At 43.1% G+C, this 24,009-nt stretch overlaps 1 protein-coding gene across 3 annotated transcripts in view; it reads right to left on the bottom strand.

The window, feature by feature from the left end:
- The window catches only part of PTPRZ1 (protein tyrosine phosphatase receptor type Z1), a 198,224-nt gene that overhangs the window by 39,147 nt on the left and 135,068 nt on the right, over window positions 1-24,009 (bottom strand). For all 3 annotated transcript variants that reach the window (XM_066591838.1, XM_066591839.1, XM_066591840.1), the window contains 5 exons: window positions 7,186-7,271; window positions 5,372-5,392; window positions 5,001-5,097; window positions 2,897-2,979; window positions 231-365 (listed from right to left, as the gene is read on the bottom strand). In XM_066591838.1, the coding sequence (XP_066447935.1) occupies window positions 231-365; window positions 2,897-2,979; window positions 5,001-5,097; window positions 5,372-5,392; window positions 7,186-7,271 (422 nt within the window). The remainder of the gene's footprint in view (window positions 1-230; window positions 366-2,896; window positions 2,980-5,000; window positions 5,098-5,371; window positions 5,393-7,185; window positions 7,272-24,009) is intronic.

The raw sequence follows: 24,009 nt of genomic DNA, 5'->3' as shown, positions 1-24,009 counted from the left end.
TTGTAACCAGTATACCCTTTTTTAAGTAAAGACAATACAGTACACTTATGCATTCCGGCTCAAAATAACATGCAAAACTGTGGCTAGTGGTCCAGTGAGCCTAATGTGTGTACTCTATTTCATATGTTAGAAAATAGTGGGAGTTCCTCTTTAAAAATTCTGGGCAGCCTTAAACCAACAAATTTACTACATTTTCATTACAAATCCAAATGATACTTTACTATACTTACTCTTCCCTTCTCAACCAGATTAGTGATCATAACAATAACTTCTACACCGTGTTCCCATATCATTCTCCAGAAATCTTCTGCAGTTGATTTGAGAGGTCCTTGAGCAGCAATGTAGGCTTTTGGTTTGTTGTAACCCTTAGGATAAATTGTAGGTTAACATTAATTTCATAGAAATATTTGAGCTTTTCAGATTTATTTCATTTAAAGATAAATATTGTCAGAAGTTTCTCAACTTTTTATTTAGATTAAGGCTAAATATTCATTGCACCTGAGTTTTTGGGATGCTGCGAGATGGATTACTACTTTTTTTTCATAGTGAAACACTGTAGTAAATCAGGGCAAGTAGGCGGGCAACTTCACACCACTCTGAAGCCATTCCCTAGTTCTAGATGTAAACCGTGAAGTGATATCTGAAGTAGGATATATGCTTTAATACTTCAAAATGGTTTTATGACTTACATAAATAAATATTCTAGGGTTTTTTCTGAGCTGCTTTTAAATTAGCCAGGGGTAGAGAACCACATAAAGGAAAGACGAAAAACAGTACTCGCCTATTAAAAGTTCCACTGTTCAATTCTTAATAACTTCTGCAGTAGTCCCATGACCAATGAAGCCAATCACTGGACACAGAGGTCACATGCCATTCATTCACACATGACTACTGAGGCCAGTGATTCATTGTAGAAGTCATGGAAAATAAGAACAATATGTGACTACTGGAGGAACTTCCATGACCAGAGAGGTAGAGACTTGAGCCATTCATTCACACATGACTACTGAGGCCAGTGATTCATTGTAGAAGTCATGGAAAATAAGAACAATATGTGACTACTGGAGGAACTTCCATGACCAGAGAGGTAGAGACTTGAAATAGGTGAGAACTGTTTTTTCTTTCTTTTCTGTAGTTCTCTGCCCCTGCTTCATTTTAAAATATCTTGTAAAAACCCTTTAATTGATGTTTCATGAAGACCTTCAGCTCTCTAACATACTTGTTGTTCAATTTTTTTTTTACCACTTTCATTCATCCTTTATATCCAGAGACTGAAAGTTTTTCTTGATCATATGTTGACAGAGGAAGGGGACTCCCGCAATGTGACAGAGGGGTCCCAATGAGTTACTATGGCTTCCAGAGGCTTGAATATGGCCCCATGGTCTGCTGGCTACAGTGACTCATGAGGCTCAGCCTCTAACTGAACTTCATGGGCTTTAAAATACACTGCTATACTAAAGTACAGCAATGTATTATAAGAACGATAAAAGATATTGATAGTCAAGAACTCCAGTGGGGCAAAAATTAAATGTTAAAAAGTCTACATAAAATAATACTAAAAAACATTAAAAAATTTAAGGAAACCTCAAAACCCCAAGTTTCCTCCTTTACTATGTTAAAAAAAACTTCATAAATCTCATATTACAGCATTTGTAACGACCCACAGAAGGAAGTCAGTACATCATTTAACCTGCACAGTAGATGCCATGAAAAGACAAAGAATGCAAAAAAACATGGCGAAAATAACCAATTTTGCATATCTTGCCTTACAAAAAACGGAAAAGAAAGTGATCCAAAAGTCTTATGGACCAACAAATAGTACCATTAAAAAGGACAACTCTTCCTGCAAACAAAAAACCTTGGCAAAAAAATGTTGGGGGTCTTTAAATGCAGCCATAAAAAAATCAATTTTTTATTTAAAGTTTGAAAAAGATGCAGAAAACCCACAAAAACCCTATATAAATTTGATATTGACGACATCGCACTGAACCACAGAATTAATGGAACATACTGCACGGTGAATGCTGTTCAAAAATAAAAAGCAGATCAGTATTGCAGATTTTGTTAACCTTGCCTGTAGAACGAACTGGAACAAAAAATGATCAGAATGTTACATGTTCCCAAAAATGGGATAAATGAAGACTAGAGTTAGTCCCACCAAAAACAAGCCCTCTATGAGCTCTGTCGATGGAAAAAAAAAATGCTATGCCTCTTGAAATACGGCAACGCAAAAGCAAATCTTTAACAAAAAAGACTTGCTTTTAAGTGTACAAAAATAGCAAAACATAAAAAAAACTGTGTAAACTTGGTATCACCAGAATCGTGCTGACCCAGAGAACAGTTATCACATTATTTATTCTGCATGCTGAAAACCTGAAATCCAAAAAACAAATGGCAAAATTTTTTCAACAAGCCCCCTAAAAAGAATTACTAGAAGTTGTACAATCATTATATTAACCCAAAAATTATGCCACAAAAAATACAAATTGTCCTGCAAAAAAAACACCCACATTTGGAAATGTCAGCGGAAAAAATAAAAAGTTATGGCTCTAGAAAAGCAATGATGAAAAAAACTGGAAAGTTAAGCCTCAGGTCTACAGGCGTGCCGCGGATCGGATGGCTTCCATTGACTTCAATGGAAGCTGTCTGTGCGGGATCCACACTGAAAAGGTCCGCAAATCAAATCTGCATGCTGTATTTCATTTGCGGACGTCCATGTTTCCCTATGGGAGGCTTGATTTGTGGATCTTCGGTGTGGGTGCCCCGTTGACATTGGGCCTTAGTTGGTCATTAAAGCATAAACAGTGCTAAGAGGTTAAGGGTATAAATATAAAATATTGACAGATATCATTTGAAAGGCAGTTTTACTGACTGTATATACAGAATATTTACTTACATCAACATAATTTGCATTAATATAGTCAGTCGGCTTTCCATCCTTCTCTCCCACTTGTGAAAGTTTAACTCTGCTGTGATCATCTTAAAGGGAACAATTTCAAACAAATAAGGAGTTATGAATATAATAAGCAGTTAGAATATGATCATCATAATTACTGCTATTATTGTGAATAACTAAAGCCAGCAGTACAAGTAAGACTTAGTGTGACAAGTAAGCTTGGCCTCAAAGTACGAAAAAACTATTTTGGTCTATGCCATGATTCCATATACATTTGATAAAAGTTGATTTCAGCAGGGCCAAACATGCATCCAATTTGTATTGCGGTCTACCAACTTTCCCTTGATGGCCGATGTTGGGAGACAGAAGAATGGGCATGCTGGATGTACAGGAGGTTTGGGGCAGAAAGTGTGCATAATAGGCAAAAGTGGAAAGCCATAGGAAGGGGCAGGGGGCGGCATACTGTGGGGATGGGGGACTAGATCAGGAGGTTTGGTATGCTTTTTTTTGAAGAGGTGCATCTTTAAGGTGCGTCTGAAGTTCTGCACGTCGGGGATTGTCCTAATGTTTTGGAGTATAGCATTCCAGAGGATCGGTGCTGCTCTAAGAAAGTCCTGGATTCGAGCATGTGAGGTTCATATTAGAGGGGTATTTAGTCCGAGTGTATTAGCAGAGTGCAGCACGCGGGTTGGTGATGTATGGATAGGTGGGAAGCGATGTACGGTGGCGCAGCGCCATGGAGAGCCTTGTGGGTAAGGGTGATGAGTTTGAATTGAGTTCTGCAGTAGATGGGTAGCCAGTGCAGCGACTAGCAAAGTGCAGAAGCGTCTGGATTAAAGATGAGCAAGCATACTTGTTAAGGACAAATACTCGAGCGAGTATCGTCCTTTTCGACTATCTCCCTGCTTCTTGTCCGCTAAGATTCGGGTGCCAGCGGGGGATGGGGGGGGGGCAGGGGGGAGATCTCTCTCTCCCCCCCGCTCACTCCTGCAACCCACCGCTCACCCCCGCCGGCATCGGAATCTTTGTGGACAAGCAGGGAGATACTCAAAAAGGACGATACTTGCTCGAGTATTTGTCCTTAACTAGTATGCTCACTAATTTCTAGTCTGGATAGGAAGGTGAGTCTAGCTGCCGCATTTAGTATATATTGGAGAGGGGAGAGTCTGGTGCGGGAATGCCAATGAGCAGTAAATTGCAGTAGTCAAGTTGGAAATGGATGAGAGCGACAAAGAGTATCTTTATTATGTCTGTGGTGAGGAACGGACAGATTTTAGCAATATGCCTGAGGTGCAGGTAGCATGTTCGGGCCAGCGATTGGATAAGAGGGGTAGAGGGGAGGTCATAATCCAGTGTGACCCCAAGGCAGCAGGCGTGCTGTCTGGAGGTTATGATGGTGCCAGATACAGAGCCATTTTAGGGAAACATAATTACATAATCATTACATCACACATTAAGCGTTACTCCATCGTCATGTGTTTACATAAAGTGATATAAGATCAGCTGATATAATCCAGCCCTCACACATGAGATCCTACGGTAGCCATATGGTTGTCAAAACCTGATGCTACAAAACCAACTTGGGAACACCAAGACAATTTAGACAAAGAATCTAAATGCTATTTTAAAAAAATATAATTTTACTCATCCCAAAGTTTTATCCATACCACGGCAGCCATTTATTATTGTTTGCAATTCTATCTATACTTTACCCAAGGAATTGGGGTTTTGACTGAGATATCAGGGACAACAGGGAGCATTCCTCCCGGAAAACTGGTGGGGTTGGATCCAAAACTAGATATAAAGATGTGGTGCTCCCCACATGACGCTATGTATTGAGTTCTACGAGACTCAACAAATGTCATGCAAGGCTAAAACATTGCAGTTTGTAACCTTTATTTATGATGAATGAATAAATGCCACATTTTAAATGACATTAAAACTACAGGTCCATACTCCTAGTAGCCAAAACAGCCAAAAAATGTTATGCCATTCGGCTATAACAGAACTGCTGAAAAAATGCAGTGAACTCCTAGTTAGAAGTCTGGGATATACATACATATTTATAATATCTCTAGTCCTGATGTCTTTGCTACATACTTACAGGCAACAATGTTTATGTATCTGTTCTTATTCTTGTTGTCCGGGTGGTTTGAGCTATCACATGTTATGCCTGAATCCACAGTGCAGTTCTGAACCTCCTGCAAACGAATACAAGAATTAATCAAAAAGTGTCCTTATCTTAGGCTATGTTCACCCTTGCATAAGGTTCTGTTCAGGTTAGTCTGACAGACCCATGATGAATCCATAAGAAACTTTATGATCCATTTCAAAATAGATCTGCCATGTTCGACACAGTTTCTGGATAAACGGAACCCACCACAGTGTGAACACATCCGAGCTACAATCTGTTGTGCTATGAAACAAACGTTTCTAGTATAACTACTCTAAGAGATGACAACAAAACATTCTTACCTGGTAAAACTCTTTCAGTGTCTAATGAGGGAGTGAATAAAAAACATGACAAATTTTACAATGTGAACGTAAAAGGGAATGATAAGCAAAAACCAAAATGCAACTGATATATGATTGTAATTAATGTTTAATTTCTGGGGAAAGGAGGGTTAAATAGTTCATTAATCTTGATACAATTATCTTCCCACATAAATTAAACAAAAAGCATGACCATGTTCAAATGAAAGAATGGAATGTGTAGATATATACATCAAAATATAGGCAATGGCGGTATTATGTAGACGGGTTATATGGCACAACTAAAGACTGAAGCAGGCATCGGTCAACAGAATGAATGCTGGGGCACATCTATCATTAGTATTGTGCCTACTGGAAGGATGAAGTTGTTAGTGAATATTCACTAGTGAAACAGACCACAATTCCATTGCTGATTAACACTTGAGGTGAAGGGATAGATGGTTTATTTAGGATAATCAAGCTGCTGGTGACTGAACGACCAGCCCATCAATTAATACAAAATAATGTGTTATTGGATCCAGGGTCTACAACTCCACTCCTGTAGTTCCTCCAACGGGTCATGTTTTCAGGATTTCCTCAGGGTTGTACAGGTGGTGTAATTAGTGTCCTAGGAATTGCCACAGGTGTTCTAACTATACGATATCCTCAAATTGGCAGCTTTTTGGGGATTCTTGACTGGAGTCGAAAAATATTGGTTTAGAATATTCTTTATTGTCAGTGACATAAATAGAAGAGATAGAGCCTCAGAGCAAAAACTTAAACAGGCCCTCAGGATTGTGTCTGCTTTTGCCACCCAGGAATGGAGGGCCTTGTGTTTGTTTCCCATTTCATGCCCTTTATAATGATCCTTAGGGCAATTCTCTACCACCTTGTTTGTGAACAATGCAATGCAGTTTCTCTGTGTATAGGGATGCTGCATTGGTTCTCGTTACCACGTAGCAAAAGGAATGATGCAATCGGAACCTCCTCTCTCCAAGAGCCCCATAGCAGTCGCATGGTCTGTCTCTATGGTACACACACCCTAAATTATTGTCAGAATCAATAAAATGAGCTTCTGAAAATAAAAATGTTAGGAATTCTAATGACAACAAATAGCATATTCCTTTGTAAAATAGATGAATAGATAACAGATGATAAAATAATACAAGTTAAAGGGGTTGTCCCGCGCCGAAACGGGTTTTTTTTTTTTTCAACCCCCCCCCTCCCCCCGTTCGGCGCGAGACAACCCCGATGCAGGGACTGAAAAAAAGAACAGCACAGCGCTTACCTGAATCCCGGTGCTCCGGTGACTTCTATACTTACCGGTGAAGATGGCCGCCGGGATCCTCTACCTCCGTGGACCGCAGCTCTTCTGTGCGGTCCATTGCCGATTCCAGCCTCCTGATTGGCTGGAATCGGCACGTGACGGGGCGGAGCTACACGGAGCCCCATAGAGAACAGGAGAAGACCTGGACTGCGCAAGCACGTCTAATTTGGCCATTAGGCCATTTTAGACGGCGAAAATTAGACGGCAACCATGGAGACGAGGACACCAGCAGCGGAGCAGGTAAGTGAAAAACTTTTTATAACTTCTGTATGGCTCATAATTAATGCACAATGTACATTACAAAGTGCATTATTATGGCCATACAGAAGTGTATAGACCCACTTGCTGCCGCGGGACAACCCCTTTAACCATTTAAGAACACTTTAATTTCACATGAATAATGTCACTTACTATACATTCCATTAGAAGTTTAGATAATGTGATCATTAACACAAGTAAAAAGAGCAATTTCTTCTAGTGTAAGATATACCTCAAACTCTTCGGTAAACCCATTGCTTGCATGTAGGTCTGCAACATGTTTAGGGAACTGCCTCAAAGGTATTGCTCCAACATCATCTTAAAGGATAAAAGAAATCATTTTGCATTGGTAATAATCTCACAAAGCCAATCAATGCATATACTTAACTAATAAGTTTTATTGTACACGTTTAGCACTAAAATAAAGGTATAATCTACTACAGTACAATCCCCAGTTATGGTTACCTGGAACCTGGCCACAGATTCCTAAAAAGATTCCTCTTTTTTGAGGTAGGAATAGATATAGAGGTATCATAGGGTTTGGAAACACTTTTCAGGGTTGTCTCACAATAATAATGTTACCATCGATCTAGAATAATAAATAATTTATGGCCTTTTTTTTGTTAAGGTGTAATCTTAAAAGTTTTGCCTACAGTTTTTTGGTAACTTTCATCTTCTTAGCGTTTATTATTCTCTGGTAAGTCTAGCACTAATTTATTTTGAGTACAAACCACTTATTGATTTCCATCACTCCATGCCTTAGTGATACTTACAATCTGCAAGTAATTTTATGCCCTTTAAGATGTACACATCCTGTTAGTAGACACAGTGGGCCAACAAAAGTTGATAAGCCTCTTTACAGCCTGATCTCTTATGTATTGTGGTATCATTGTATGGTACAGAGTTTGCAATACCAAAGGTTTGCATGCCTGTAGCATGTTGCAGTCAGAGGTGTAACTTGAAGCTCCCAGGCCCCGATGCAAAACCTGTAACAGGGCCCCCAACTATAATGCTGTACTCATAGTACTGGGTTCCCTATATGGAGAAGAGAGGCCTTATGGGCCCCCTAAGGCTACTGGGCCCGGGTGCAACCGCACCCCCTGCATCCTCTATAGTTACGCCCCTGGTTGCAGTAAAACTGTAACTGTGGGAGAAACAATGGAAGCATACAAAATTTCTAGCAGGTATTAACCCGGTTGGAATCCAATGCAAAGTCCCAGATGGTCTAGCTAACTAGTGGATAATTAGTGAGCCCTCTTGGCACTGGTGCTTTGAGGGATGTTGCTAACATCATACTGTGTCTTGGCAGGAAGTGCAGGTTATGATTGGATATTTGAGTGGCCACTCAGTTCCTTTAACTCTTTACGAGCATCTATAGATGTTCTTCGCTAAAGTGACCTGTCCTAATAGGGTTGAATTACACCTTTCACAAGATGAAAATGCTGCATAATGTAAAATAAGACTTTTTTTGTTTTTAGGCAGCAGTACAACTGATATGTAACAGATTCCACTGAAATAAAATAAACTACTTATGGACAAGCATTTGTCTCTGTTGAGCTCGCCAGACAGTTCTATGCTAAATGACCAAATATGCCCCAAATCATTTCACATCTGTACTCCTTCTATATTGTTAAGAAGAAAGCAGTTTAGAAAATCATTGCCTGGAATATCATTTCACAATATGTATATTAAGAAGTGTTTTCTTTGACAAAGATACATCAACGTATTAATGCAGAGCTGTTATTTACATCAACAGATGTTCACCATTTAGACCGCCTAATACCTTAGTCTTAAGATAACAAGAATTTGTTGATATGACATTAGCGCCCATCTGTTCTACTTCGAAGATGAGTGGAAATGAATACTAAAATTGAATTATATATGAAAGACTAAAAGAAAAAAAAAATCCACATATGTGCAATTCCACCTTCACACTTAAAAGGCGGCATCTGGCAGCAGGTGTATGTTTTATAATTAGTTTCAAATACAGTAACAAGCAATAACAGCTAAATGAAAGCGCTGAAGGATTCGCTCAGGAAAGCAGCTGTGCAATCAAATAAATAAATATTAACCAGGAAAGAGTCCTTATTAAATGCTAAGATTTCATAAATATATTTCAAGTGCATCAGAAATAAAGTTTGCATAACTACAAAGAACAAAACTTCAATAAATAGTTGGAAGATGCCAAAAAGTTACTACATAGAAACTGTAATTGCTAAATCAGCAAAACAGTGCAGCATTCTCCATTGTGTTCCCATCAAGGAAATGTTGGCAACAATAATCTAGGCCAGTGATGCCCGACTGGCTGCCAGATGTACAGCCCTGTTAGAAAGGCAAATACAAACAAGGCAGTTGCCTTCTTCAGGATTGATCTGGCATGATCACTTTTCTGAACCGAGATGGGAATTCATCAAAGGCTTTGTGTCAGTATTTTGGTAGAAATTGTAGCGAGTTGTAGAGCTTGCTACGTTTGCATGAAAATTTGTGACATGTCATTTGTCTTGACACTTTTGAAAAGGGGTTGGTTTAGTGGGAAAGGTTGTAACTGCCAAATTCATTACATTTTTTTAGCTTCAAGACAGCTGAAGTAATGCGCCTCTTAATAAATTTGGTGCATTTTGCTCCAACAGACCAGTCTAAATGTATCCTTACACAGGTGGATAGTCGCCTGAATAATAAGTGGCTGCCGGCCTGTGTACACGGCCCCCGCCAAGGCACTGAGTGAGAAGTCGCTCAGTAGTTGCTAGTCGTTCCATTTTAATGAGCTGAAACGGGACAAGCAGAGGTGTAACTTAAAGCTCCTGGGTCCCAATGCAAAACCTGGAATGGGGCCCCCAACTATAATACTTTATTCATAGTACAGGGCTCCCTATATGGAGAAGAGAGGCCTTATGGGCCCCCCAAGGCTCCTGGGCCCGGATGCAACCACATCCCCTGCATCCTCTATAGTTACGCCCCTGGGCACAAGTACTGAGCAACTTTTTGCTCTGTGTAAACAGGAGTTACTCAATCTTTAAGCATCTGCTTGTTTGCAGTGAATGGAAGTGAACGGCTAGATGAGATCTCCGGCGCACTCCGCCTCTATTCTGTGACAGGCTATAACTTCTTTGTGAAACCAAGGAGTAATAGTCACTGGGAACGTAAAGGAACGTTAAAACTGTCAAAAAGCACATGGCTGCCATCTTTGTCAGTAACCTCATATTGTTAACAGGGGTTTTCATTATTCAGCAGTCTTTATTTTTTTTATTTACTGGTATTATGAAGTTGTTATTGCACATGTGTTGTGTGCTATCCTGTGTTGGAGGGCAAGACTGGCGAAAGACACAGCAGTCTCAAAACAGTAAATCTCCACCTACGTGCTCCACCTAATTATCAAAAATAGAAGAGCTTCTATATTTTCTGCTTAGTTATGGGGGCACTGTTGTGTTTTTAATATCTTATATAAACTTGCAGAATCAGACAGATGTTGGAGATTCGAGGAACACACTGACTCATATTTGCATATTTGGTGCAAATGCCTTAAAATTTAAACAATTTTGGTCGGATATAGAAAAGGAAATGGAACTCATCCTATATCTATCACTAGATATAATTTTTTTTAAGCAGGCCCAACACCTCCTTCAACCACCTGAGAGATAAGTTAGCTTCATATTTAATCACGGCAGTGAAAACTTTCATACCACACTTATGGGGAAATCAAGACTCTCCAACGGTACTTCTATGGAAAGACAAGGTAAATCAAATCTATAGATTTGAAGAACTAATGAGTTGAACTAATCAATCAAAAACAGGCTTTCTTAAAATGTAGTCACCATGGCAGCAATATGCAACTCAAGCCGTATAGAAATTACACTGCATAACACAACCAAGTAATCAGTAAAGTAGAAAAACATCACTCCCCCACGTATGGCACATAGGGTGCATCAAACACAAGCAGAAGTGGAACTTTGAAAACATTAGAAAAAATAGGAACAAGAGAGCTTTGTGGAGATCGTAATATAAAAGACAGTGATATTCTGTGCCTCGTGCGGCAACACAGCATGATTCTGCTGAAAAGGGTCATGACTTGTCAAGAAATTGGTGAGAAAAATGTGACACAGTGAGCCAAATGGAAATCAACAAGTGGTATAAGGTTACATAAAAGGAGTCTAAAGATGCACCAAATTTAACAGTCAGCAACAAAAACCGTGATAAATATGGTGCATTTTCATACTGCCTGGCCTAGGTTTACACTGTCTAACTAATGTCCAGCTTCATGCTGTCGGTTACTGGAGGTAGCCGAAACCATGGAGCTGTCATCGGGGCACGGGAAGTGTCTCCCAGTAATGCGATCAGTGCTGTCCAATGGATAGCACCGATTGCATTAAAGTCAATAAAAAGTTGCATGAAGTTAAATATTCAGCTGCCCTGATGGGTCGGATCCATCAGGGCAGCTAATAGTACTCACCCAGGTCCTACGTGATGTCCGGCGGTGATCTGGTCTTCCAGGACCTGGCGCCGGTCTCATTACGTCAGACGCATGCACAGGAGGCCCAGAGCCCTAGGAAATTTGAAATCTTCTGGCTCCTGGGTCATGAAGGTAGCCGGGAGGCAGAAGATGTCACCGGTGACCGCTATACGCGGTCCCCTGAGCCCGTGATCGCCGTTATCCAATGGATAATGGCGATTATGAAAAAGTGAAAAAAAAAAGTTAAAGTTTCAGCTGCCCTCATGGATAGGATCTATGGGGGTAGCTGAAAATGCTCACCCTGGTCCTTCATGATGTCCCATGGTGATCAGGACCTGCCATGAGCTTCTGTGCATGCGCTGTTGTGGCGTGCATGTGCAGAGACCAAGAGAGCCAGGCAAATTTAAAATCCCGGTCACATGATTACTGTTATCCATCTGTTGATCATGTGGGTCGGAATTATGTGATCCACTTGCAGAAAACAGAACACGGCATGTTTTATTTTTTTTTTTTAAACTCGTTTTATTGAAAACATTGTATTTTGTACATCAACTGAATAAAGAAAACTTTTGGTTACATCATTAGCTCATTACATTCCTAACAAGTGTTTTAGTACATTCTATTGACATATTCCTTTGTTACATTTTCCTCTGGTAATATAATTTCTTTGTGGTGTCGGCGGAGGATGTGTTCCTTTGTTAACCCATCTAAGTGTTTCTAGGCGTCACTGTTCTCAGCAAGTTATGGAACTGGTTCTGTGTGTACACCGTACTTGGTGACCCACACCATCTTTCCCACACTTTATCGAATTTTTCAGGGCATTTTCTATTTTTATATACCATTTTTTCATATGGCAGAACGGCGTTAACAATGCTCTGCCACTTTGTGAGTGTCGGGGGGCGCCTGTCCATCCAGCGTAAGGCTATTGCCTTCCGGGCGTAAAATAGAACCTTTGTAAGAAATATCCTGTCATGATATTGCCATTGTTCTTCGTCTAAGATCCCCAACAGGCACACCGCAGGGTCGTGTGGTACTGGTATTCCCAATATTTGTGTTAGAAACTCTATAATCTCTCTCCAGTATGTCTGGATATCTACGCAGTTCCATATCAAATGGTTGAAGTTTGCATTGGGCATTCCACATCGGTGGCAGCGGTTGGTGGTTATCCGATTCATTTTATGAAGTCTGCTTGGTGTTAGATAACACTGATGTAAGATATATAGTTGTGTTAGTTTGTTATTTGCCGCCGGTGATACTGTGGTGTATATGGACATGGCCATTTCCCAATCCTCACTAGTGAGGGTGGGAATAAGTTCTCTCCATCTCTGCATTACTGTCATTGGTATGTCAGGAATTTTAGCATGTAGTAGACGGGTATACAGCACTGAAATCAGGCCTTTGGGTCCTTGTGTTCGCAGTACACCTATTAATGGATACTGTGAAAATATTTGTCTAGGTCCTGGAAACTGTGCGATCAATGCGTGTCGGAGTTGCAAGTATCTAAAAAATCCCGCCCTCGGGATCTGGTACAGCTCTTGCATTTGTTCAAAGGAAACCAGTGTTTGGTCCCTATAAACATGCTCTAGTGTGGTAACTCCTGAGTTTATCCAGAATTGTTTACCTGGCAAATTCATCAAGTGTGGTAATGCCCTGTTGTCCCACAGGGGAGTCTCCAAGGGGGTGTTCTCTTGTCTTGTTAGTGATTTGCATATCTGCCACACGTTCACTGCCAGTCTGTGGACTGGCAGCATTTGTTTGGTTATCAATTTTGGTTTTTCCAGGAGGATCCACAACGAAGTCTCCTCGAGGAAGTACATGAGATGGTGCTCGGAGTTAGGGAGAGGCGCACCCGACAGCCAATGACGGAGATACCTGACCTGTCCCGCCAGATAATATAGTTTAAAATCTGGTAACGCCATTCCTGCAATTTCTTTAGGGCGTTGTAGGGTATCTAGTCGTAGTTTGGCTCTAGAGTTTCCCCATATGAATGACGTTATTAATGAGTTAGTTTTTTTAAAGAATTTCTGTGGTATAGTTGTTTCTGTATGTTCTAGGCAATATAAGTATTTAGGGAGTATTATCATTTTTATGAGGTTTATTCTGCCTGCTACAGATAGTGGTAGGGTGCTCCAGCTTTTCAACTTTTGCTGCAGAGTTGTCAGCAGGGGAGCAATATTTAACTCGAGGCTCTGGGTGTGTTCTCTGGTGATATGTATACCAAGGTACTTAAATCCGGGAGTGGTTTGTAAGTTACAAAATACATCCCCCGTCTGCCATCCCTCTGATCTTAGGGGCATGAAAGCGGATTTTTGCCAGTTAATGCATAGGCCTGAAAAAATTCCAAACCTGTCTATTAGAGATATGGCCAGTGGTAGGGTGTTTCTAGGATCTGACATATACAATATTATATCGTCCGCATACAAGCCTATTCTATCCTCTCTGGGTCCGATTTGAACGCCTTTGTATGAGTTGTGTTGTCGAATTCTCAGGGCTAGGGGTTCGATTGCAATTGCAAATAGAAGGGGGGAAAGTGGGCATCCCTGTCGTGTCCCCCTGTGTAGTGGGAAGGAAGTGGAGACCAGGCCGTTTACCGTTACCCTTGCGGTCGGGGCTTTGTACAGGATGGTGACCCATTTTATAAACGTTTCTCCAAACCTGAATTTACGCAGCACCTCTATCAGGTACTGCCACTCGACGGAGTCGAACGCTTTAGCCGCGTCTAGTGAGGCCAGGGCCCAGTCTGCTCTCCACCTCCACCCCACCTGTGTGATTACTTGTGTTCTTCTGATATTGTCCGATGTCGATTTACCCGGGATAAAGCCGGATTGGTCCGGGTGTATAATTTTCCCTATTATTTGGTTTAGTCGGGTCGCTAGTATTTTAGTAAGGATTTTATAGTCCGTGTTTAATAGAGAAATCGGCCTATACGAGCCGCACTCCTCTGGGTTTTTGTCTGGTTTAAGTATGAGGACTATGTTGGCCTCTAGCATCGATTCTGGGAGGTGATGCTTATCAAGGATGTATTTGTATAGGGTAAACAAGTGTGGGATTATTTCTTTTTTGTAATGTTGGTATATTTCCACTGGTAGCCCATCCATTCCCGGAGTTTTGTTTTTAGCCATCTCATTTATTGCTTCTTCAATCTCTTCCACTGTAATGGGAGAGTCAAGTAGGGACCTATAGTCGTCTTGTATTTCTGGAAATATTATGTCATTTAAGTAGGTCTCTAGTTCTGCCGCTGTGTAATTTACCCTTGATTGGTATAAGTCTTTGTAGAATTGCTGAAATCTATCTAGGATTTCTTTCGGGTCTGTAAGCACTACCTCCTCGGTTGATTTAACTCGCAGTATGGTTGGGGGGGCGGTTTCCTGTCTCGCCATATAAGCAAGTAGTTTACTGGATTGGTTTCCTTGTTCAAAAAAGGACTGTCGGGTAAAGAATAGATTCCTTTGGGCTTTCTCTTTCAGGTATAATAAGTAGTCTCTGCCTGTCTGAAGCCATTTATCTCTTTTAGTGTCTATAGGGTCAGCTATATAATCTCTTTCTAGTTGTTGGCATTGCTCTGCTAAAAGTTCACCCTCACGTGCCGTGGCTCTTTTGACAAATGAAATTGAGGACCTTAAACAGCCTCTAAGGTATGATTTAAATGCTTCCCATACTAGATTTGTATCTCCATGCGTCTCATGTGCCTCATAGTATATTTGGATCTGGTCCGGTATGCGGTCATTAGGTCCAAATAATGAAAGCCAGAATGGGTGCACCCTTGGTCTCTTGATTGTGATTGGGCCTGGGTTTTTAAGGGTCATACATATTGGCGAGTGGTCTGAGATACCTCGAGGTAGGAACTCTATTGAGTCTATTTTAGGGAATAGTGAAGGGGACCCGAATATATAGTCTATTCGGCTGAGAGCGTGGTTGTGGGCTGCATGGCAGGTATACTCTTTTTGCTGCGGGTGAAATGTTCGCCATAAGTCTAGCCAACCCGTTACCGAGATAATAGAGGCCAGGCGGGTCTTGTTCGCATCTCCCTCCCCCCGAGCACCACCCCCAAATCTATCCAAGGCGGGATCCATCACCATGTTCATATCTCCCATACAGACAACTGTTGCGTCTGGAGAGAATGATGCAAATTGAATGCCGTCTGCTAGAATGGTTGTTGTTGCCGGCGGCGGGTTATAGCAACATAGTAGGACATATGGGTCATTGTTGATTTTAGCTCTTACAAAAATATATCTGCCCTCTGTGTCTCTCCTAATCTGTTCCACCTCCCATCTAAGTGTTCTTCTTATTAGTAGAGACACCCCCCTGGAGTATGATGTGTGGTATACATGCGCGGACCATTGTACCCATGGCTTCAGCAAGACTTTTGTGGTTTCAGGTGTAAGGTGGGTCTCCTGTAAGCACAGGACGTGTGGTCGCCAGGAGCGCAGCAACGTGTTCATCGCTGCCCGTTTCCTAGTAGACCCCATGCCCCTGACGTTCCAGGATACAAAGACTATCTCCGCCATTGGCTAAGAGATGTTAATCTGATCCGGATACTATTCCCCATGTTATTCTGCCCGCCAGGCGACCCCCCCCGACACTCAATTGCATTTTTATCATATATCATGTAACAGTACTTTAGCACATTTTCAATATCATCATAGAGCACTTGATGCATACAACTTAAAAACATTTTGATAAACTACTATCAACTGTAACTCTCAATCAACCTGTAATTAAACAGATTCGAAGATTATCTTCTCTATCACATACGTATTCGTGGCAACCTGTATTTAGGGGGTACCTACATAGTATAGCTTATTACAAGACTATACTTGTGGTATTGTTGTGTTGTTAAATCAGTTGTGTGGACCGGCATTGGTTAGGCTGTCATTTTCTGGGTGGGTCCCCTTGAGGATAGGAAGCATATGGGGAGGGGGTTCTAAATCACCCCGCAAGACAGCGACGAGGGGGGTCGGTGGAGGAGGAGGATGGGGGGGGGTTAAAACGGGTGAATCCCGCCGGGGCCGTAGGAAGGGAAGCTTCGTCATCTTCTCCTGGGAGTCGTAGATTACTTGTCTGCCACAGATAAAGAAAGTCTCGGTTCTGTGCCATTTGGCTAGAGTGTTCTTGTGGCGTGTTTAGAGGATAGTCACTAGTGTGCAGTTAGGAACTGTAAGGGAAATGTTCATCTTTGTGTATTGGTCTCTGCACCTAGAGAGGGGAAAATAAATGGTTATGTATACATTACGGCCCTTCTGGTCGTCGTCTGGTGTTCAGCCAATTTCCTGCTTCAGTTGGTGTGGAGAAGAAGCGGGTACGGTCCCCGTCAATCACCCGCAGTCGAGCCGGATACACCATCGAGTACGGGAGCTGCAGATCTCTTAGTTGCTTTTTGACTCCGAAGAATGTTGCTCGCTGCTTTTGGAGATCAGCCGAGAAATCCGGAAAAATGGACACTGTGGCGTTGTCATGTCGCAGGGGCCCTCCCTTTCTGGCAGCTTGTAGGATTATATCCCTGTCACGGGAGTTGAGCAGCTTTGCTAGTAGGGGTCTGGGTGGGGCTCCTGGTATTGGTGGCTTCATGGGCACTCGATGCGCACGTTCAATAACAAAGACTTGCGATAGTCCAGCATTGGGAAAGAGTTCTCGAAGCCAGCGTTCTATAAATTCTTCAGGTCTTTGCCCCTCGGCCCGCTCTGGTAGCCCCACTATGCGCAAATTATTTCTTCGCGACCGATTTTCCAGATCGTCTGCTTTTTGTCTCCAGTATTCAGCTTTCTGCGTAAGATCTCGTATTGCATCTGTCATTGGGGCGACAGTATCATCTAGGGTAGATATTCTGTTCTCTGTGCTGGCAACACGTTCTCTTAGATTTTGGAGATCTTGTCTCAGCAGACTCACATCCATTTTAACTTCATCAATTTTACTGGTGAGCGTGGCTGTAGATGTTTGTATTGCGGTCAGAAGCTGTTCAGACAATTGTTGCAGTGTTTGCACCGTTCCCTCAGTTGGATCTGGGTTGGTATGCTTTGTTGCTGCAACTCCCGCCGCAGCGGGCGCAGCGGGTTCAGGGCTGGGCTCTTTCCGGGTTTCTCCTCTTGCGAAGACTTTAAGTTTGTCTACGGATGAGTTTTGTCTAGTGGGACCCATGTCGCGGTTGTTTGGTTTTCCGCTATAGAAATTGAATGTTCTATAGGGGTCTGCTGCTGCCCCTGTTTTGCCCCTTCCCCTGGTTCTCCGAATTGTATGGTGTTTAGTCCTCTTGTAAGTGGAGGGGGGGGGGGGGGGGGGGGGCAAGGCCTCTCTCTATGTCCCCTTAAATGTGTCTTCTCACTGCTTTGCTTGCTAGCAGCGCTTGTTCGCTTGATGGTCACTTCGCTGCGGGTCTGGGGTCGTTGTGCACTGCGCTGCCTGTGCCTTCTATGTAATTCTGATGTCTCTGTCCTCTTCCCTTCCCCTGCAGCGGTACTATATTGGGCCCGGGGGTAGCTTTCGGCCTTGTTTTTAGGGCCTTTCTGTTTCGGTGCCACACACAAGATGGCCGCCGCAGCCGCGTTTTCGCGGTCTTTTCCCGCCAGCAGCTTTTCCTATGCCCACCTCTCAGTTGTACCTTCCGGAGCTCAACCTCCTCTTCCCCCTCTCCGCACAACTCCGTGCCGCGCCCGGGAGCAGTGCACTCCGGTGTTCAGGGCCCTGCACCTCCGCCTCTGCCTCTCACAAGATGGCCGCCGGAGCCGCGACCTCTCGGTCTTTCCTCCCGCCGGCGGTGCCCGCTATTCCGGTGCCACAGACGTCCCTCCGGGGGTTTGTCCACCTCCTCTCTCCCCCCTCTCGGAGCAAAGTCGGGCTCGGAGTCCCCGCCGCTCACCGGTGTCCTCCGCAGTACGGCCGCGGCGGCTATGGGTCTCCGCTCTCCCCGCTGACGGTACCTCAGCTGTGGCCGTCCGGGAGCGCCGTCAGGGTCTCTATCCTCTCCTCCCTCCGCCGGTGCTATTCTGGGTCAGGGGACCCTCAGGATGTCCTCAGGATTAGGGTTTTTTGCCGGTATGTGGAGGAGCGCTCCTCACATGCGGCCGGTCAGTTCAGCTGCTTGGCCACGCCCCCCGGCATGTTTTATTTTACTGTGGATATCCGCAACATAGAGCCCATTGTGCTACATGGTCTCAGATATACCCACAGCTCATATGCAAGTACATTGTGTATGGGCTGCAGGTACCCGCATTATCGCTAAGCGATAGTGCGGGAAATATAAACAAAAAAAGGTGTGCTGTGCATGACCGCCTGTGAGCACACAGTTATGTGCAGTACATTATGCGGCCATACGCAGCGCCATGGCTGGCTCACAGCAAGCGGATTCCACATACGGCCATGTGAGCCCGGCGTTATTCAGACCGCTACCTGTAAGACATTATTTACAAGAAGCCCCGGGAATGCTCGCATTCCTGCAGTTCCAAGAGCAGCTTGTTGAGTGCCTTCTGTGTAAGACCACCCACTTGTAAGATTCTACAAGTGGGCAATGGAGCCTAAATCACCTGCAAGCAAAATGTCTGTTCTGAAACCCACCAGCTGCTCCTTTGATTTTGGGCCCCGTTGTGCATACAGACATAGGATCAGGGCCACAACAGGTATGTTTCTGAACACAGGACAAACAGAGGTATCCATTTTGGGGTGTAAATCCTCATTTTCATGTGCACTATAGAAAAAAAACCTGGCTATAAAATGACATATTTGCAAAAATATGAAATTTTATTTTTTCTCCTCTAAATTGCATTAATTCCTGACAAAAAAAACAGTGGGGTAAAAATACTCCTGACATGTGGTAAGTGTGTGAGTGGTTGTTCTTCAGTGTAAACCCCTGCAAGCTTCTCAATATAGCAGTTTCCTGTTTGTGTGCCGTTGGGAACTGGTGCTTATGTTTGCCTATGTATATTTGTATCAGTATACCAGTAAATATGGCCTCTGGCAGTGATTTTCTGTTTAAAGGGGCCCTAACATTTCAGACAGCTTAGGCCCAACGTCCACAGACTGATTTGATTTGCAGGATCCGCTTGGGTCACCCGCATGGAAGATCAGCAATTCAAAGTGCCCATAGGGAAGCATTGGCATGCCCAAGTGAATTTAAGCATACAGATTTGATTTGCGGACTGTTTGGTACAGAAAAGAAATCGCAGCATGCTCCATCCATGTAAGGAATCCGCACGAGCCGTGGACATGAGGCCTTATGCTCATCTATTAGCTTGTGTTAGTCTCATCATTTCTGTAATATACTTGCATTAAAAATGGGGTTGCTTTACTGCTGTAAAGCACATTTGAGGTGGCTGTCACTGGGTGTCTTCCTTCCAGCTTTTCTGCAATCCTGTCGGTCATTAGGTGCAGAGCTTCTGTAGTATCAAGGACACAGGGATGTTTCCTTAGCAATACGGCAGAAGCTATCTTCAGAGGAGCACTGTGCATTCAGAGGCTGCAGGCTGACAAATCTGCAGACACTGTGGTAATCTCCACAATCTCTGCCTCTCTTGCACTTAGTGCGTGTGTCTGTGCACAAATTATAGTGGGCTTACTAACCAATTAGCCAGAATGTCTCAAACATCCTAGGAAAACAGATGAGAACAGCGATCCCTGGTGTTAGCCCTCTACATACCACAATCAATGTACATTGCAGCATGTAGAGGGTTCACAGAGGAAGTGCACTTTCTCTGTGATGTAATTTGCCCTCCACTGAAGTGCACTTTCTCTGTGATGTAATTTGCCCTCTACAATTTAATAGTGGAGGGCTAATAGGTTGCCATGGCAACCAAATGCCAGACACTGGTGTCCTGTTTTACCATGGCCTATAATCGATTGTGAGCAATAAGTCATTGCAGTACAGGAGTACTGCAATGCATTATCATAAGAATCAGAGCTTTTATGGCTCACTTTCTACTTTTTTCACACTGAAGGGGTACGTTAAAAAGCGCCGTTGAAATGCGGTGGCATGCATTCGAAAACACTGATCAAAATTGCAGTAAAGCAACGTGTTTGAAACACGGCGTTTTACCGACGCTGTTTTGAGAAGGGTCTAAAGGGTTAAAGAATGATTATGAAGTGACAAAATGTTCTGATCATAAATATTGTCTAAAATGCCTAGCTATGTATACTGTTTGTGACTTTTCATTTTGGACAGTTATCACATCTTCCTTTGTGTTATAAGCTTTATTTCAGTTAGAAACACGTACCTGAATTTATCACATAGCGGAGCTATACTGTATGTATTATTATTGATAACGTTCAGATCCCAGTATTCTCTCAGCTCCATGACGGTATGTCAGTGGTGGATCCTTTTTGTAGCTCATTGTTAGCACATAACCCATCCCCTGGTGTGATAAATCTATTTTACCTTTGGCTTTGTATAATTATTTTATGCATATTCTGTTTGATTATACAATGAGAAGTGCCAGCAGCACTCACCGATAGCCAAATATAGCGGAGTGGTATAACTCTAGATGCGCGCTAGACGAGGAGCCTGATCCAGGTCCAAGTATCAGCACAACTTCAAATTCACAAATCCGACAGCATAGATGGTGCGGTTTAACTCCCAATACGAGATTCCTTTATTCATCCACAAATATAACAGTAGCAGCGACGTTTCGGCTTGTTCTAAGCCTTTGTCGAGCATCAGTAGCCGAAACGTCGCTGCTGTTATATTTATGGATGAATAAAGGAATCTCGTATTGGGAGTTAAACCGCACCATCTATGCTGTCGGATTTGTGAATTTGAAGTTCTGTTTGATTATGCAATGCATCATGGCTATTTATGGTTTGTTTTATATATTAATATTTTTTATTTATTCCCCCCCCTAGATACTAGAGTTTTGATTCCATGTATTTAGTCCACCCACCTTTGGTGGGTCTACTTGGCTGGCAGCACCTCCACCACTTATTTCCTATAACCCTCTTCAAGCCTGTTTGGGTCTTGGTCATACACCTGGAACTCAAGCCTCTGACACATTTGGGTTTGCTCGACCCACTTCCCTTCTTCTTCTCACAGAGATATCAAACACCTAGCCGTGAATCAGTATGAAGGCAGTGATAAAGGAAAGGGCTCCAGCACCGTAAGGAAATACTCTAAAAAGGTTCATATTTATTAAAAGAACATGTTAAAAACACCTCAGTACATAGCCAGGGAGAAAGATGTTTCAAGTCCTTAATAATAGTAAGGAATAGCATGCTGCACTACATCTATGTAAATTAGGAGGATGCACAGTGCTTCTCCAAAGGTGAATAATTTAAGAGAGCATAACACACCTGTGGAAAACCAAAGGTAACTTGACACGGGACGACTATGTGGCCCATGAACGCCCAATTGCTGTCCCAACGACAATAGTCATGTGATTGGATGCAGAGTGGCTGGAGACCGCTTAAGGCCACCCATCTGCAGTCAAAGTAGACAGGCAGTCATTCATAGATGAATGACTGCTAGAGATGAGCGAACCTACTCGGCCACGCCCCTTTTTTGCCCGAACGCCGCGATTTTCGAGTACTTCCGTACTCGGGCGAAAAGATTCGGGGGGCGCCGTGGGTGAGTGGGGGGTTGCAGCGGGGAGTGGGGGGTAGATGGAGAGAGAGAGGGCTCCCCCCTGTTCCCCCACTGCTACCTCCTGCTCCGCCACGCCTCCCCCTGCCCCTCGGCGCCCCCCCGAATCTTTTCACCCGAGTACGGAAGTACTCGAAAATCGCGGTGCTCGATCGAGTAATTACTCGAAACGAGTAGGTTCGCTCATCTCTAATGACTGCATATTTATATGCGTCGACAGTCATTTGCTTTTTAGGTGAGCTAATTACTAAACAATTCAGAGAAGTGTGTGATTTCCCGCTTAGTGCCACTTCGGTGCTGCATGTACACAGAACAACTATTGCCCCAATTCACTGTTTCCAGCAATTACTGGGGCTATAGTCACACCGTTTATAGGTACCTTAACAAAGGTTAAAAAAAACGAGAAACAAATACAAATGAAGTGTCCATGAAGAACATAATAAAAAGGTGCATTACAACATCAATATAAAGAACATTCATGAAGACTGATCCATCAGGTGCCTTTGTATCTAATCACAGTATTAAGAAACATTACAGTAAAGTAAGAAAAAAAAGGGACCAGATACAATACATTGTTTCAGACTAAGGGCTCCTTCCCACGGACGGATTTCCGCCGCGTATTACGTGGCGAAAATCCGCCGCGTTGCCCGCAGCTATTAGGTTCTATTAAACCTAATAGCTCAATGCTCACGGTGCGGAATTCCATCGCGGAATTCCGCACCGTGAAATCACCCGACCTCACCCGCGACATGCTCTATTTGCCACAGCTGTACGCGCGGATGGCTTCCATTGCAGTCAATGGAAGCCGTCCGTCACGCTATCTTCCGCTGTAGCACAGCGGAAGATAGCATGAAATCGTTTCCCCGCCCACCGCCAGCCGCGTCATATGACGCAGCCGGCACTTCATGTGACGCTGTGGGCGTGTCATATGACGCGGCCGGCGCGTCACGCGCTCTATTGCACATGCGCGATGAAGCGTCATGCGGGACGGAAGACGCCGGATTCACAGGTAAGTATTGGGGTCTCTGGGGGGGGCGCCGTCACGGCCATGTGCAGCCGGCCTAAGAGTAGATGGTGGTCACCATACATCTCGGTTGTGCCAGCAATACAGCTGACGGCCCCACTGCGATACAAATCCGTGTGGCTTGCTAATGCATTAGGGGTTGGTAGGCTGTAGGTTGTTTATGGCTGTGTTTTTTGCTGAAAACATATTTCTGCCTCCTCCCCGACTACTGTCACCACCAAGCTGTCTTATCAGGAGTTTCCAGATATTTTTTAGAACATTAGTTAGGAGACACTGGGTCAGGAGGGGTAGCATCACTCCTTAGGGAGAGCATCAAGAAGGTGAGTGAGGAGACTTATAAGGCCATTCATGCTCCTCTGGGTAATATGCAAATAAGGGAGATGGAACAATCCCTTCACAGCGCCACCTATTGGAAGGCAGCATTCCTTCCACAGCTGTGTTATGTGTTTCTCCAATCAACCACCTTGGCAGGTGTAACATATGTCCTCCTAAATTGTATAGGTATAGTACAGCAACCATTCCTTGCTACAATTATGAGCTTACAGTCTGAGACATACAAAAGCGGAACGTTTACAGTATAACCTTTTGGAGTACTTTCCTTTATGACAGCGTTTAACAAATAGCACCTTCCATTAGTCAAGTATCTCAAATACTTGCATAGGTTTTGCTGGTTTGATATCTCTCTGAAATCCTGCTTTAGCATGGCACCTGTGTAATAATGGTCTCTATCACTACACTGACACCACATGAAAAAGTACTGAACCTTTTGCTCCCTCTAGCAATTCATAGTTTATAGGAACAATTCTGATCTAATGGATGCATCGTCACAATACTTCGTGTATCCTTTTTAGATGTTAGAGATCACTTTGATTTACAATGTGCAATAATGTAAATGTCTATATATGTTCTATTTATTGACCTGTTTTTTTATGGGCATCTTCCCCTTTTCACATAAATGCCACCTTTTATATAATATGGTGGGATTGGAATGCATTGCACTTAAATGTACATCTTTTGAAAATAAGAG

Source organism: Eleutherodactylus coqui, chromosome 2 (genome assembly GCF_035609145.1).
Source record: "Eleutherodactylus coqui strain aEleCoq1 chromosome 2, aEleCoq1.hap1, whole genome shotgun sequence".
NCBI lineage: Eukaryota > Metazoa > Chordata > Amphibia > Anura > Eleutherodactylidae > Eleutherodactylus > Eleutherodactylus coqui.
The sequence above is the reverse complement of the archived record's forward strand: the minus strand, read 5'-3'. Positions and strand labels throughout refer to the sequence as shown.